The 17,114-nt window shown below is 43.3% G+C and overlaps 1 protein-coding gene across 1 annotated transcript; it reads right to left on the bottom strand.

Annotated features, from left to right (window-relative positions):
* Positions 1-3,058: 3,058 nt before the first annotated feature.
* LOC121556653 lies at positions 3,059-7,358 on the bottom strand. The gene is made up of 4 exons (XM_041870535.2): positions 7,118-7,358; positions 6,574-6,704; positions 6,201-6,374; positions 3,059-3,235 (listed from the first exon to the last, which is right to left on the bottom strand). The coding sequence occupies exons 1-4, from the start codon at positions 7,356-7,358 to the stop codon at positions 3,092-3,094; spliced, it is 690 nt and encodes a 229-aa protein (XP_041726469.2). The 3' UTR covers positions 3,059-3,091.
* Positions 7,359-17,114: the final 9,756 nt, after the last annotated feature.

Genomic DNA, 17,114 nt, shown 5'->3' with positions numbered 1-17,114 from the left:
TTGGATGGGGAGCGTCGCTGCACAGCTATTTTCAGGTCTCTCCCAGAGATGTTCGATCGGGTTCAAGTCCGGGCTCTGGCTGGGCCACTCAAAGACATTCAGAGACTTGTCCCAAGCCACTCCTGCGTTGTCTTGGCTGTATGCTTAGGGTTGTTGTCCTGTCGGAAGGTGAACTTTCACCCCAGTCTGAGGTCCTGAGCGCTCTCAAGCAGGTTTTTATCAAGGATCTCTCTGTACTTTGCTCCGTTCATCTTTCCCTCGATCCTGACTGGTCTCCCAGTCCCTGCCGCTGAAAAACATCCCCACAGCATGATGCTGCCACCACCATGCTTCACCAAAGGTGGCATTCAGGCCAAAGAGTTTAATCTTGGTTTCATCAGCTCAGAGAATCTTGTTTCTCATGGTCTGAGAGTCCTTTTGGCAAACTCCAAGCGGGCTGTCATGTGCCTTTTTATTGAGGAGTGGCTTCCATCTGGCCACTCTACCATAAGGCCTGATTGGTGGAGTGCTGCAGAGATGGTTGTCCTTCTGGAAAGTTCTCCCCCATCTCCACAGAGGAACTCTGGAACTCTGTTAGAGTGACCATCGGGTTCTTGGTCACCTCCCTGACCAAGACCCTTCTCCTCCGATTGCTCAGTTTGGCCGGGCAGCCAGCTCTAGGAAGAGTCTTGGTGGTTCCAAACATCTTCCATTTAAGAATGATGGAGGCCACTGTGTTCTTGGGAACCTTCAATGCTGCATACATTTTTTTGTACCCTTCCCCCAGATCTGTGCCTCGACACAATCCAGTCTCGAACTCTACGGACAATTCCTTCGACCTCATGGCTTGGTTTTTGCTCTGACATGCACTGTCAACTGTGGGACCTTGTATAGACATGTGTGTCCTTTCCAAATCACGTCCAATCAATTGAATTGACCAAAGGTGGACTCCAATCAAGTTGTAGAAACATCTAAAGGATGATCAAAGGAAACAGGATGCACCTGAGGTCAATTTCGAGTCTCATAGCAAAGGGTCTGAATACTTATGTAAATGAGGTATTTCTGTTTTTTATTTTTAATACATTTGCAAAAATTTCTAAAAACCTGTTTTCGCTTTGTCATTATGGGTATTGTGTGAAGATTGATGAGGAAAAAAACTATACCTGTGACAAGTAGAATAGCTTTTCTCATTATGGTAACACTTTGTTCTGAAAATCTGGTACCCTCGCTTTGATAAAATAAATATTTGAATACTTTGGAAAAGTTTAACATCACACACATCTTCACTACTTTATGCCAAGTAAACATGAATTAAGGCACTATCATTTCCTCATTATAAAACACCAGCATCAAACAACAGGACAAGGTTATCACTTTTCATCAGTGAAGCATTTATACAGACACCATCACATCAACCATCACCATATCATCTACTCTGCCTCATCATACTCATTCTTTCCTCAGTTGACCTCATCCAGTTCCCTATAGAGTACCACAGTATGAGTCATAATACCCATATAACCTAGCGGTCAAACAAGGAAATGGTTCCAATTGTGTTCCACCATTCATTTTTCCCAAAGGGGATTTTAGAAACACTTCAAATAAGGGCTGTGTTTCATGTAGGCTTACCCTGGCTTGACGTTTTTATAACCGTGTAAATCTCTCTAGGGCAAGGTGACTTTGTATGCATTGTGGGAAGGTTCTCACAAAGGAGCTACCTCAGGATACACCAGAAGAAAATGCACAAGGCCCATGGGAGAACCTCTTCTCACACTGGGGGCAGCTGTAGGACTTCTCCCTGTGTGGAACCTCTGGTGCCTCTTCAGGTGGCCAGACACTGGGGTAAAGCTGAAAGATTTCTCCCCCTGTGTGGAGGAAATCTTTTCAGCTTTCACCTTGGGGGCAGCTGAAGGCTTTCCCACAGACTGAACACTGGGAAGTGCTTCTCTTTGCCACCAGATCTGCTGATAGCGTTACTACTATTGTCATTTGTCAATGGGCTTGTGTTGCCATTTAGTGTTGAGGCACTGGCATTGTCTGAGGTCTGGTTTAACATTAGGAGAGTGTGAGGAGGACGAAGGCCAGGAGTGTCTGTGTTGTCGCAGGGTCCATGTTCCAGTTGATAGATCCTATAGAAGGCAGGCTGAAGGCAGCACCTTTCAGGGGGTTAACTTGAGGCACAATCAGTGTCTCTGAATCACAACTATAGGAGCAGGACGGAGCATCACTAGCCAAGTCTGTGTCTGTTCTCTCTGAGCCGCATACGGACACCTCCGCGACCCCGCAGACCAAATCTATGCCTTGCCCTGGTCTCAGCCAGTCTGTTATCATGGAGACCTGTTTCTGGTTGGTGGTTACAGCGTTGTTCCCAGCCCAGAATTGAGGACGCTGTCCCATCCACTGACCTCCACTATTTCGCCTCTGGGAATCCAAGATGGCCGGCCCAGTGTACTCTGTTAGCCTCCAGCCAACCACCTGCAGGAAGAGGTTCCAAAATATACTTTATAAGCATGGCAGAGAACACTCTACATATGGACTTTTATGGAAAAAATAATAGCCAGGCACATCACTATTTCCATTGAAGATCTTACTGTATGTAGGCTATATGTATTTCTCCCTTACCTTGCTCCCCCATCTTTAGTCCACTCAGCAGGTCAATGCTCTCTGGTCCGTCTTCTATTGTCTCCTCTTTGACCAGCAGCAGATCAGGCTTCCCATCCTCCATGTCTACTGACTGTAAGAGATACAGAAAGAGGATGTTGGATCAAGAAATCTGATATGAGCACCCTGCTATGGAGCATCTTCTGATTGGGCAATGAGGGATTGCTGTGAGTACTATGCAAACGTGTTAGTTGATTTGATTACTTGACACTCTTTATTGGTTTGATAATTCAAAGGCATGGTCTCACACTTAAGACAAAATGTATCAAGACCTGGGCCAGTATCCACAAAGCGTCTCAGAGTAGGAGTGCTGATCTAGGATATTTCCATATAATCTTATTCATTATGATCTAAAAGGCAAAACTGATCCTAGATCAGCACTCCTACTCTGAGAGGCTTTGTGGATACGGGCCCTGACCTAATACCATTCAGACAGTAGTTCACAGTGGGCTCAACTCAGTGAGACTGTGTGTGGTCCTGTGCTGCTCAGCTGATTCCTATGTGTGTTCAGGAGGTGTAGTCTGGTCCCCTCAGGGTTCCCCAGACCCTCCTCACACTCCTCCTCCTTCACCAGCAGCATCTCCGGACCCTCCTCCTGGAAGAGACGGGTGATACAGATTACACAGACATACACTCCCTCCGTCGTACACACCCACACACAGAAGATAAACACACTTTCAACATGGAGTGTTTACCCATTGTTGTTAAACCCATCATGGTGGTCATAAATATGTTGTGGGTAAAAATAAGTCAGCTATTAGTCAAAAGTCATTAGACAAACCTGACTTAACGATTTTGATGTGTACAGTAGGTGTTTGTTAGTATGTGGGTATATTTATACTGACCAAAAATATAAACGCAACATGCAACAACTTCAACGATTTTACTGAGTTACAGTTCATATAAGGAAATCAGTCAATTGAAATAAATTCATTAGGCCCTAATCTATGGATTTCACATGACTGGGAATATAGATATGCATCTGTTGGTCACAGATAACTTATAAAAAGGGTAGAGTCGTGGATCAGAAAACCAGACAGTATCTGGTGTGACCACCATTTGCCTCATGCAGCGCGACATCTCCTTCACATAGAGTTGATCAGGCTGTTGATTGTGGCCTGTGGAATGTTGTCCCACTCCTCTTCAATGGCTGTGCGAAGCTGCTGGATATTGGCGGGAACTGGAACACGCTGTCATACACATCGATCCAGAGCATCCCAAACATGCTCAACGGGTGACATGTCTGGTGAGTATGCAGGCCATGGAAGAACTGGGACATTTTCAGCTTCCAGGAATTGTGTACAGGTCCTTGTGACATGGGGCAGTGCATTATCATGCTGAAACATGAGGTAGATGGTGACGGATGAATGGCACGACACGGGCCTCAGGATCTCATCATGGTATCTCTGTGCATTCAAATTGCCATCAATAAAATGCTATTGTGTTTGTTTGTCCGTAGCTTATGCCTAGCCATACCATAACCCCACCATACGGCACTCTGTTCACAACGTTGACATCAGCAAACCGCTCTCGCCAACACGACGCCATACACGTGGGTCTGCTGTTGTGAGACCGGTTGGACGAACTGCCAAATTCTCTAAAATGAAGTTGGAGGCAGCTTATGGTAGATACATTAACAAATTCTCTGGCAACAGCTCTGGTGGACATTCCTGCAGTCAGCAGTAAGTAGTCAGCCAATTGCACACTCCCTTTCTTTTCAGCTCATTAAACATGGGACCAACACTTTACATGTTGTCTTAATATTTTTGTTCAGTGTAATAAGTATATATTGGTTATAACTGTTGTGTTTATGCAGAAGTAGGATGAGATCAGATGTAATGTACACTAAAGAGAGTCTCAATGACCATTTGTGTTTATTCAACAAACAAGTTTTAAATAGACCATATGAAAACCACACATACACGTCTTGACTACAAATCTGCATGATAAACTGCATTCATTTTCTAAATAAAAGGTGTCTTGGGGAGAAAAAAAAATAGTAATTGAATGGAAGTAATGAAACAGGCATTTGTGAACATCATTATAGCCTACACAGTACAAACACAATATGTAACATACTTTTTAGGCTTACAGTGCATAAAGAAAGTCTACACCCCCTTGAACTTTCTTCACATTTTGCTGCCTTAAAATTTAATCTAAAAAATGATTCAATTAGATTATTTCCTACAGATCTACACAAGCCTACTCTACATTTTCAAGTGAAAGAAAGTTATATAAAGTTATCACACAAAAAAATTAGTATGTGGTGGTAGTGCCTTTGGCAGCCAGTACAGCTGTGAATCATTTGGAATAAGATTCTACCAACTTTGCACAACTCTTAGGGCAACATATATGCATTGTTTTTGTCATAATTGCTCAAGCTCATTCAATTTGGTTGGGAATTATTGATAGACAGCATTATTCAAACCTTGTCTCAGATTTTCACCTCTTTGAAAGCCATTCTAGTGTGTCTGTCATAAATGTGTGTAACTGACTCGCTGAAAAATAAGTCACAATGTCTGGATGCAATATTCTACCCAGGAATATCCAAATGCATCTGTGGATATTTTGTGCTGACAACGAAAATGAATATTTTCCTTTTGATATAAAAGTGTTTGATATGTTATAGAGTGGTGTGTTTTTGCTGTTGGTGTAACCTGAGGTAGCTCTTCTCTGAGAACCTCTTCCCAGTGCGTACAGGCAAAAGGCCTCTCTCCCCGTGTGGACCCTCTGGTGCCTCTTCAGGTCACCAGCCTGGGCAAAGCGCATGTGACACTGGGTACAGCTGAAGGGTTTCTCCCCTGTGTGGACCCTCTGGTGCCTCTTCAGGGTGCAAGCCTGGGCGAAGCATGGGACACTGGGTACAGCTGAAGGGTTTCACCCCTGTGTGGACCCTCTGGTGGATCTCCCACCTTCTGGGGGCAGCTGAAGCCTTTGTTACAGAACATGCAAAGGAACCGTTTCTCTTTACTATTGCCTGATGTGGCTCCCCCGCCCTGCGTCTTCGCCCTTTGGTTCCTGTGTGAATCGGAAGGCCCCATTGACATGGATACTGGGTCGCGATCCCTGAAAGCGTGTAAAGGGAGTGGGTCACAACATTTAGATTTGTCTCTAAGCTTTCCCTGTAGTCTAAGAAGTCACTGGTGTTGCCCCTGTGAGTGTCCTTCTCCTAAGTGAGTTTCGTCTGCATTCCATGTCAGAGAAGCGTCGCCCTCAACTTTCACCTCATTTACGACCAGACCCTCCCCTTTCTCATCTAGGCACCCTTCAGAGTATACACTACTGCTGTACTGGTTCCAGTCCCTCTCATTGGATTAGTCTGTATCTAAGCCCACAGACATGTTACCAGGTATCATCTCTGTCTCTGTAGCATATGAACAGGATGGATCATTGACATTCTGTAATGTGTCACCTGAGTCCCGATGGGACAGAACCGTCCTCGGGTTACCGTAAAGTAAATACTCTGAGAGTGGAGCATGAGGACAGCCTAGTCGGTCCAGCCCTGTTAAAGTCTCAGTGTCTGTCTCTGACTTGAGGACGGCGTTCAGCGTTCCACTGACCTCCAGGATGCTACGTCGGGTCCTGGACTGCACTTGGGCAGCGGTGAGGTCCTCCGTGGCTACAGGGGGCGCTCCAGCCGCTCCAGTCTGGATGTCTCTACTGTGCCGTGGGTCCTCCTCTCCTTCAGACCTCTCCTGCTTGACCCCAGGACATGCAGCCTCTGCATCTGCAGACTGACACAATAAGAGAGGAGGTTATTACCGGTACATGAGTTGAATTGGATAACAATGTCGGAAGTCTCACAAGCTCCCCTATGGCAGATAAATGTACATGTAAGCAAGTGAATAGCTGAGGGGAGCCTTTCTGAAATAAACAGAACACATTTGATTTACAAAGTAACTGTAATGTTAAATGCAACACTATTACACTAACCACTATCACGATAACGTGCTGGGTTGAGGTTCCTATCTCTTCATCAACAGTGATTGGTTGGTCATCTCTCCGTGTATTGTGTCCGGCTGGCTTCACAAAGCTCCTGTGGCCTCCAGTGAGATGTCCTTCACCTGAGAGAGTGATTGGGGGAAAATAGGTGGTTAGGTTAGCTACTGTCAATGCTCAACGCTATATTGTACACTATTGACACTGTCTAAAATTGGCAAGGATGTAAGGAATTCACTTATATAACTTCTTGGTATACTATTTACTGATTGATGTATTATGTTCCATGCATCATATTGTTTTCATTTAGTAAATAATTGGAAATGCAGTAAATCAGGAATCTAGTTAGAATTTGTGATATTGTGTCTATGCGCAAGATAGCCAAGTAATCAGGGGAATTATTGCATACTATCCAAAACCTGACCAAGACCCAATTCTGGGTAACACATCTGAACACATATTCAGAGTGGAACGGGGCGACAGGCACTGAGCTATATATGAAAGGAGACACACCGCGCACCCTCGGGCCAAAATGTACCTTTTGCTTTTCCTCTGTATTGATCGAGGATCTTGACACTACTGGGATGACAGGCGAGGACGCGCTCTCGCGTTGTCCTCTCTGCGCGCTCCCGTGCCACCTTAACTTCCAGTAGCTGTAGTTTCCTCCGCAATGCCTTGTTTTCTTTCTGGCTTTGAGTTATTTCCAAACGAAACACTGCATAGTCGTCGTCTACGAGTTTACAGATCTCTACCGCGGCTGCATTCGCTAGCACCTCCATGATGGAGGCTATTTGAGTGTGAAAAACCATACAGTTTGCCATTGTTAGCAGCTAGCTAGCGTTACCTAGTTCACATCTATCAACCAAGTTTCCAATGCAATTTAAAGAATACCTGGAGTAAGTATGTGATGCTGTGCGGTTAAATTAATCATATTTTGAGTTCCAGGGTGTTAAACGTCTAAATATCAACAATAAAAAAGCTACCGTGGAAATTGCTCTTGGTCACTGTTCTTTCGTTTGCTACTGTTTCTTCTTTCATGGCGTTATGGCGGTCCACAAACAACCGTTAGAGGTGCATGCCGCCACCTTCTGTACTGGAGTGTGTAGTCAATCACAGCTTACAAACTAAAATAATAAATAAACAAACATTAAGAAAAAACGAAACCTTCCTACCTTATCCTTTACTTAAAAAAAAAAAAAACGTACTAACTTCTGATCTTTGAGTCTTGGTCCACCCACCTTTGAAGGGCATATAAATGCTGGCCCTTGGGCTTGCTTTCCCACCTCTTCTGCCACACATGTATCATAATGGCTCTAATCTTACATTCGGCTGGTGGAAGGAGCTATAGGAGGACGGGCTCATTGTAATGGCTTTGTAATTCCAGCCATTACAATGAGCCTGTCCTCCTATAGCTCCTCCCACCAGCTTCCACTGCATTCGGCCTCACCTCTACCCAGTGGAGCGCAAATATCAATTATATATTGTTTAAAAGCCCTTTTGGCTACCTGGTCTACTAATACATTCCTGCCCACTCCCAAGTAGGCTGGGACCCAGCAGAATCACACTACTACACGCAGTCTCTTGATTTTTCATAACATTAATGCCTCCAATAGTAGGTCACTCCTATTAGATTTGCTGGATGATAAACTATTCAATACAGACAGGGAATTCTGTTTACTTCTTCTTCTTTGAGTTTTTAATTGGCAGACTACACCAAAAAGGTGTATTGCCGCCACCTACATTTTAGTCATTTAGCAGACGCTCTTATCCAGAGCAACTTACAGTTAGTGAGTGCATACATTTTTCATACTGTCCCCCCATGGGAATCGAACCCACAACCCTGGCGTTGCAAGCACCATGCTCTACCAACTGAGCTACACGGGACCTACTGGGTGAAGTGAAAACTGGGAGACTTTGAAGGGATAGTTAATGCTAAATCTATATATGGCTACAGCCATATTAACATTGTCAGTTTTCATGAGTGGAAACAGCAGAACTGATGTTAGCAAAGCTGCACTGCAAGCCCCAACTTCCTCCTGAGTGGTGCAGCGGTCTAAGCTGAGGCACCACTATGTCCTGGGGTTCGATCCGTGACCGGGAGCCCCATCCAGCGACCCACAATTGTCCCAGAGCCGTCCAGGTTAGGAGAGGGTTTGGCCGGGGGATTTTCCTTGGCTCACCGCACTCTAGCGACTCCTTGTGGTGGGCCGGGCACCTGCAAGTTGACTTCGGTCATCAGTCGAACAGTGTTTCCTCAGACTCATTGGTACTGCTGACTTCCGGGTTAAACAGCGTGGCTTGAATGGTCATGTTTCGGAGGATGCATGTCTCAACCTTCGCCTCTCCCGAGCCCGTTGGGGAGTTGCAGCAATGAGAGGAAGAGTAGCTGCTGCCATGGCATGAGCTAATGGGGATCCCTAATAAAATACAAATAAAAACTACCAATTGGGGAGAAAATGGGGTAAAAAAAAAATATATATATATATATATATTCTTCAAACTAAGTTTGGTAGTTCGCAGGGATCTTTTTGGGTGCATACTACGGATATAATTGTTGTAATTTAGTTACTCAGAACTGGAGCTATTTCCTCATGTAGCCACAGCACAGAGCATCTCTATGCGTCTTTCAGTGATGATGTCATCCGCCTGGGGCAGGCACTTCCACGTGGATTGCTTTCCAGATGTGAACAAAACTAACCGGTAAACACAGGAAGTATCAGAGCATTGGACAATTAGAATAATGGAATATTGTGGACAGGGGCGGTGTGTTCATTAGGGCGATATGGGCGACGCACTGCCAAACGGGAAAAGGAAGTTTTTTTTTTCTAATCAATTATATCACGGCAACAGTAGTTATCAGTGTTCTAATCTAGACGTCTGATCTGCCACTAAATGTCCAATCAGGCTAAAGTCGTGCTTCAAATGTCCCCGCCCGTTTTGGGGCGATTTCAGTCAGCTTGAAAATCGCCCAGAAGTCTCTCATAGCCTCTAATGTAAAATCAATTTTTTTCAAATATCAGAGCTTTCAATACAATCTCTATGGGTTTCTGAGGGCTTGCACTTACGCGCTTTCGTCATACGTAACATAACCATGAACGTAACTAAGAAAAGAGCGGTAGCCTCATCAATCAATTCACTACTACTGTCAAAATGGCTAGCCTTCAGTGCAACTCGATTGTCTCTTTGAAAGAAGTTCCTTTTTGTCGGCGAACAAATCAAGATAAATTGGCAACGAAACAATTAGGACCTCCCCAGACCAAATTTAATAATTCAACAGGTTTCTACTAAGCAGAGTCGTGAACACTGTCTACGAGAATCGAGACGACCTCATAGAATGTTTTGAAGCCATTCGGACGGGTTCATTGGGTTCATTTGACCAGCCCCACCGTGAGAGAGGCATCTGGCTACGTGAGGATGCTACATGATGAAGATTTTATTTTTTTTCCTGCGGCTTTTTTCACAAAATCATGCCCCACGTCAACATTCTGTACCAGAAGCTACAGAAGAAGGACATCGATGCTGTCTTTATCAAACGTGCCCTCGACAGCTTCACAAGCAGTGTGCAGGCCATAAGGTAAGATTAAACAATATAATTCGATCTTTCTCAAAGCAGAGCTTTATTTGAAAATGTATGCATGAAAGGAGACTGCATTTGTGTTTGAAATTACATTGTTCTCATTATATATGGCCAGTGGTGTAATCTAGCTTATTTTATATACTATGTGTACTGTACAGTGGTGCTCATAAGTGTATGAACACATTCTAAAGTTGACTAAAAAGAGGAATACAAAATAAAAAAATCATCTTTTGGAAATTGATCTTAATGACTTAATTAAAAAGTTGGAAAATCCAACCTTTAAGGACACCAATTTTATTTTCTTTTTATTCCTCTTTTTGGTCAACTTTAGCATGGGATCATAAGCTTATGAGCACCACTGTATACTGTGCTGAACATCCAGGCTATGTGAGACACAAAGGCTAACTTAAACACTAAAGACTTTATGCATCCCTGCCCATTTTAAGTGGAACTGAAGTATTTGTACTATACATGGATACATTGCATATACCTGTGCATCACATAGACAACAGTACTGTACAAAGCCAACAAACACATTGGTCTGTTTGCCTTCAGGACTCCTCTCAACAGCAGCTGCAAGAAGCAACAGGAGCCAAAAGACCCAGAACAGCTTTGAGAGAAGAGGAGAAGCAGAGGCTGTCTGAAGAGGTCTGCAACACCATCCTGGATCACACCAAAGAAAGGTTCTCTTTCTCTGGCCACCTTGTGAGTGCTACCTTACTGCAAGCAGACATGTTTGAAGGTACTGCCATTCATTTCCTGATGAGGCTCTGAATGCCACTGTGAATGCATACCCCATGCTGAGCAAGGCAAAGCTCAAGACAGAACTATCTCTGATCTATGAGAATCCTGAATTCAAGGGATGCTGTGGTGCACTGGCACTGTACCAGGTTCTCATGAGCTACAACCTCCAGGAGACGTTCTCTGAGACTGTGACTCTGTTGAACATCCTCATAACTACTCCCATGACAACAGCTGAAGCTGAGAGATGTTTCTCAACTTTGACACGAGTTAAGACATTCCCTGCGAAATTCAATGGGCCAGGAACGTCTGAATGCACTGGCCATGCTTTCCATGGAGAGGGAACTAGTCCTCAGCATGCCTGATTTCAATGAGAAAGTCATTGAACGCTTTTGCTGTATTGAAACAGAGAAGAGAACAGTTTCAGTACAAGTAATGTAGCCTCTCTCTCTCTTTGTCCCTCCCCTGTCTGTCTCTTTAACACACACACGCCCAAATCAGTTCACAGTTGATGTTGTTTAAAATAGTTATTTTCATTTAAAAAAGTTTTTAAAAAAATAATCTGTTCATGTTCATTTTACAAATCTATACAATTGGCCAGAATATGGTTGTTCATATTTACAAATCTATACAATTGGCCAGAATATGGTTGTTCATTTTACAAAGCCATACAGATAGCTGTGTTTACCTTTTCTAGAAATTACTTTCAAATTCTGTTTTCAGGCAAAATGTCTATCACTGTTCATTTTCACAAATCTATACAAGAGGGCAGAATATGGAAGTCTATAAAAATGTCTTATTACCAATAACTTCATCAATGTTTTCAGTAGCCTCTATCAAAAGCTCCTGCTTGCTTGTTGTGAATTATGCTCAGGTGCACATATTTCCAATTCAACCATGAGGCAAAAAAATGTGGTAAAAGCTCTTGTTGATCCTGCAATCTGAACAAATACCAAGATGCTGTATTTTCAGCTGATATTTCATTTGTTTATGGAAATGCATATTGTTTATGCAGTGTTGAGGAATGTGAAAGAACACCCTTGATTATTTTTACTGTGATAACTTATTTTGATTTTGTAAGCCAACACTTTTGAGATCAGTCAATAAATGCTTCTGGTATTGACTTATATGCTGCCCCTGTCTTCATGTTGTTGCTGGACATATCTTTTAAAAAATGTGTGTAGGTCACCTAAATCATCAGAAAAATTGCCCCCCCTGAGAATTTTTTCAGGAGCCGCCACTGATTGTGGATACTGTCATCATGGGCATTCACACACAACTCATGGGTAATTTGACCCAAATATAGATTTTGCATGAACTATCCCTTTAACACAAATAAAAGGGGAAAAGCAAACAAAAAACAACAAAATAAATGTACTCCTTCAGTCAGATTCAAATGTCTTCTCAGATCCCTACACAGACTCAGGAGCCTGAGAGGGGGGGGGGTTATCTTCATTCAATATTCCCTGCAACGATTCGGCCGTGAAGTCCTGGAGCGCTTCGGTTTACTTCTTCTTCTTTGAGGTATTATGGCGTACCACAACTAATGTTGTATTGCCGCCCCCAACTGGATTAGGGTGGGGGGGAAAAATACAAAAAAAGTACATTCCATTACTGATAAGGGAAAAACGTCATTAATCCACACTCACTACTAATGATTTTTTTATTTTTTTTTACAAAAATCATCCCACTCCTTCAGTCATACAAAAACCTCCATAACACCCTACTCAGGCTCTGGGGCCTACTTTGGAAACCTCAATCTCTTTTACCCTTATCAGACGTTCTAAGGATTACGCTTCATGTTCTCCGCCACAGTAACATTTTGCTCCTTGTCCATTTTCTTCTGCTAAACAGTCTCCATGGAACCTTAATTGGGGAGGACGGGCTCATGGTAATGTCTGATATGGCTTTTTCTTTGCAACTCTGCCTAGGTCAGCATCCCGGAGTCGCCTCTTCACTGTTGACGTTGAGACTGGTGTTTTGCGGGTTCTATTTAATGAAGCTGCCAGTTGAGGACCTGTGAGGCGTCTGTTTCCTAAACTAGACACTCTAATGTATTTGTTCTCTTGCTCAGTTGTGCACCGGGGCCTCCCGCTCCTCTTTCTATTCTGGTTAGAGCCAGTTTGTGCTGTTCTGTGAAGGGAGTAGTACATAGCATTGTACGAGATCATCAGTTTCTTGGCAATTTCTCGAATGGAATTGCCATCATTTCAGAAGAAAGTTCTTTGTTTCTGGCCATTTTGATCCTATAATCGAACCCACAATTGCTGATGCTCCAGATACTCAACTAGTCTCAAGAAGGCCAGTTTTATTGCTTCTTTAATCAGCACAACAGTTTTCAGCTGTGCTAACATAATTGCAAATGGGTTTTCTGATGATCAATTAGCCTTTTAAAATGATAAACTTGGATTAGCAAACACAACGTGCCATTGGAACACAGGACTGATGATTGCTGATTATGGGCCTCTGTACGCCTATGTTGATATAACATTAAAATTCAGCCGTTTCCAGCTACAATAGCCATTTACAACATTAACAATGTCTACACTGTATTTCTGATCAATTTGATGTTATTTTAATGGTTAAAAAAATATGATTTCTTTCAAAAACAAGGACATTTCTAAGTGACCCCAAACCTTTGAACTGTAGTGTAGCTACTAGAACTAACGTGTTAGTAAGCCCGCTACAATCATGCAGTACAGTGTACATTCAGCAAGCAGGTTAGCAGTTACACCGGCGGGCCCGGTGACAATAAATTAATAAAAAGGCTTACCTTGACCTGGAAGAGTTCCAATGTTGGATAGCTATAGCCAGCTAGCATCCCTCTCTGTTTGAGCTGGTTGTTTGAGTAGGCTAAACTACCTAGTTGCATTCGCTAGCTAAGTAAGTGGAAAAATAATACAACTAAATATAGCTAGCTCTCACTCTCGCTTCTCCTTCATTTTTGAATAAATTAATTTGTTCAAAACTGTTCAACTATTGTTTTTCTCTCTCTTTGAGTCAACTACTAACCACATTTTATGCACTGAAGTGCTAGCTAGCGGTAGCTTATGCTTCAGTACTAGATTCCTCCTCCGATCCTTTGATTTGGTGGAAACATGTCAGTTCATGCTGCAAGAGCTCTGATAGGTTGGAGGATGTCCTCCGGAAGTTGGCATAATTACTGTGTAAGTCAATGGAAGGAGGTGAGAACCACGAGCCTCCTAGGTTTTGTATTGAGGTCAATGTACCCAGAGGAGGACAGAAACTAGCTGTCCTCCTGCTACACCATGGTGCTACCCTACAGAGTATTGTTGAGGCTACCGTAGACCTTCATTGCAAAATAGTGTGTTTTAATCAATGATTTGGTGGCGTGAATACATTTAGTATAGTATTTTCTAAAAAGGATAACTTTTTTTATGTTTCACTATAAATAAATAAAATGAAATTCACTGAGGATGGTCCTCCCCTTCCTCCTCTGAGGTGCCTCCACTGGTGTGGGTATGTGAAGGTATATTTAGAAAGTGTATATTGGTTATAAAGCGCGGTCAGGTGTATGTAGAATAGGGTGAGATCAGATGTGATGTATACTAAAGAGTCTCAATGAAAGTCTTAGAATGAAAAGTCCCATTTTGTGTTTATTACACATAAACAAGTGTTAAATACACCATATGAAAACCACACATACACCTGTCTCAACTACAAATCTGTATGATAAACTACATTAATTTTCTCATTAAAAGTGTTTTGGGAAAGAAATTAAGTAGTTAAATAGAAGTAATGAACATCAAATAGCCTACACAGTTCAAACACAATATGTACAGTGAGGGAAAAAAGTATTTGATCCCCTGCTGATTTTGTATGTTTGCCCACTGACAAAGAAATGATCAGTCTATAATTTTAATGGTAGGTTTATTTGAACAGTGAGAGACAGAATAACAACAAAGAAATCCAGAAAAACGCATGTCAAAAATGTTATAAATTGATTTGCATTTTAATGAGGGAAATAAGTATTTGACCCTCTGCAAAAACATGACTTAGTACTTGGTGGCAAAACCCTTGTTGGCAATCAGAGGTCAGACGCGTTTCTTGTAGTTGGCCACCAGGTTTGCACACATCTCAGGAGGGATTTTTGTCCCACTCCTCTTTGCAGATCTTCTCCAAGTCATTAAGGTTTTGAGGCTGACGTTTGGTAACTCGAACCTTCAGCTCCCGCCACAGATTTTCTATGGGATTAAGGTCTGAGACTGGCTGACAGCCACTCCAGGACCTTAATGTGCTTCTTCTTGAGCCACTCCTTTGTTGCCTTGGCCGGGTGTTTTGGGTCATTGTCATGCTGTTTTCAATGCCCTGGCTGAGGGAAGGAGGTTCACACCCAAGATTTGACGGTGCATGGCCCCGTCCATCGTCCCTTTGATGCAGTGAAGTTGTCCTGTCCCCTAGCAGAAAAACACCCCCCAAAGCATAATGTTTCCACCTCCATGTTTGACGGTGGGGATGGTGTTCTTGGGGTCATAGGCAGCATTCCTCCTCCTCCAAACACGGCGAGTTGAGTTGATGCCAAAGAGCTCCATTTTGGTCTCATCTGACCACAACACTTTCACCCAGTTCTCCTCTGAATCATTCATTCATTGGCAAACTTCAGACGGGCATGTATATGTGCTTTCTTGAGCAGGGGGACCTTGCGGGCGCTGCAGGATTTCAGTCCTTCACGGCGTAGTGTGTTACCAATTATTTTCTTGGTGACTATGGTCCCAGCTGCCTTGAGATCATTGACAAGATCCTCCCATGTAGTTCTAGGCTGATTCCTCACCGTTCTCATGATCATTGCAACTCCACGAGGTGAGGTCTTGCATGGAGCCCCAGGCCGAGGGAGATTGACAGTTCTTTTGTGTTTATTCAATTTGCGAATATTCGCACCAACTGTTGTCACCGTCTCACCAAGCTGCTTGGCGATGGTCTTGTAGCCCATTCCAGCCTTGTTTAGGTCTACAATCTTGTCCCTGACATCCTTGGAGAGCTCTTTGGTCTTGGCCATGGTGGAGAGTTTGGAATCTGATTGATTGATTGCTTCTGTGGTTATTTATACAGGTAACAAACTGAGATTAGGAGCACTCCCTTTAAGAGTGTGCTCCTAATCTCAGCTTGTTACCTGTATAAAAGACACCTGGGAGCCAGAAATCTTTCTGATTGAGAGGGGGACAAATACTTATTTCCCTCATTAAAAAGGCAAATCAATTTATAACATTTTTGACATGCGTTTTTCTGGATTTTGTTGTTGTTATTCTGTCTCTCACTGTTCAAATAAACCTACCCTTAAAATTATAGACTGATCATTTCTTTGTCAGTGGGCAAACGTACAAAATCAGCAGGGGATCAAATACTTTTTTCCCTCACTGTAACAGACCTTTTAGGCTTATATATGCCTTAAATATCACACAATGTCTGGATGCAATATTCTACCCAGGAATATTCAACACTGAAATCTGTTACTCTCGTTATTCCAAATGCATCTGCTGACAAAAATGACATTCATATTTGTCTTTAATGAAGGGTTTGAGTGTAATGGTTTTCTATTGGTGTATCCTGAGATAGCTCCTCTCTGAGAACCTCTTCTCGCAGTGTGTACTGGTGAACAGCCTCTCTCCTGTGTGGACCTTCAGGTGCATCTTCAGCGGGTGCTGGCTGGATCATTTCTTCTCACAATGGGGTCAGCTAGAGGATTTCTCCCCTGTGTGGACCCTCTGGTGCCTCTTCAGGTTGCCAGCATGGGCGAAGTGCATGTGACACTGGGTACAGCTGAAGGGTTCCGCCCCATTGTGGACACCCTTATGCCTGATAAGGTTACTCAGGAAGGAGAAGCTCTTGTAACACAGCTTACACTTGAAGGGCCTCTCCTTGGTGTGAACAGTCTGGTGTTGCTTCACATAGTTCGCCTCAGAGAAGCGCTTCCCACATGTGGGGCAGGCATACGGCTTGTCGGCGTCCGTCCTAATGCGTCGCTTCCCACATTGTGACCCAGAGGAGGTAGAAGCAGGAGCCACCACCCTCAGGTGGTTAGTCTTTGAGCTCACTCCTTGACCTCTAGCCATTGTTTGGGTGTTGTTGGAATTGTGTGCTGTGTTATAAGCTAGGTACCTCTTGTGTTGAACGCCCATCCTGACCCTGTCTGTATTGATGGGGTAACCCTGAGGTAGGTGAGTAAGGCTAGACTCAGGTCCAGGCCTTCCATGAACCC

The sequence above is a fragment of the Coregonus clupeaformis genome, unplaced genomic scaffold (genome assembly GCF_020615455.1).
Source record: "Coregonus clupeaformis isolate EN_2021a unplaced genomic scaffold, ASM2061545v1 scaf4357, whole genome shotgun sequence".
Taxonomy (NCBI): Eukaryota; Metazoa; Chordata; class Actinopteri; order Salmoniformes; family Salmonidae; genus Coregonus; species Coregonus clupeaformis.
This window is presented reverse-complemented; position numbering and strand designations above follow the sequence as displayed.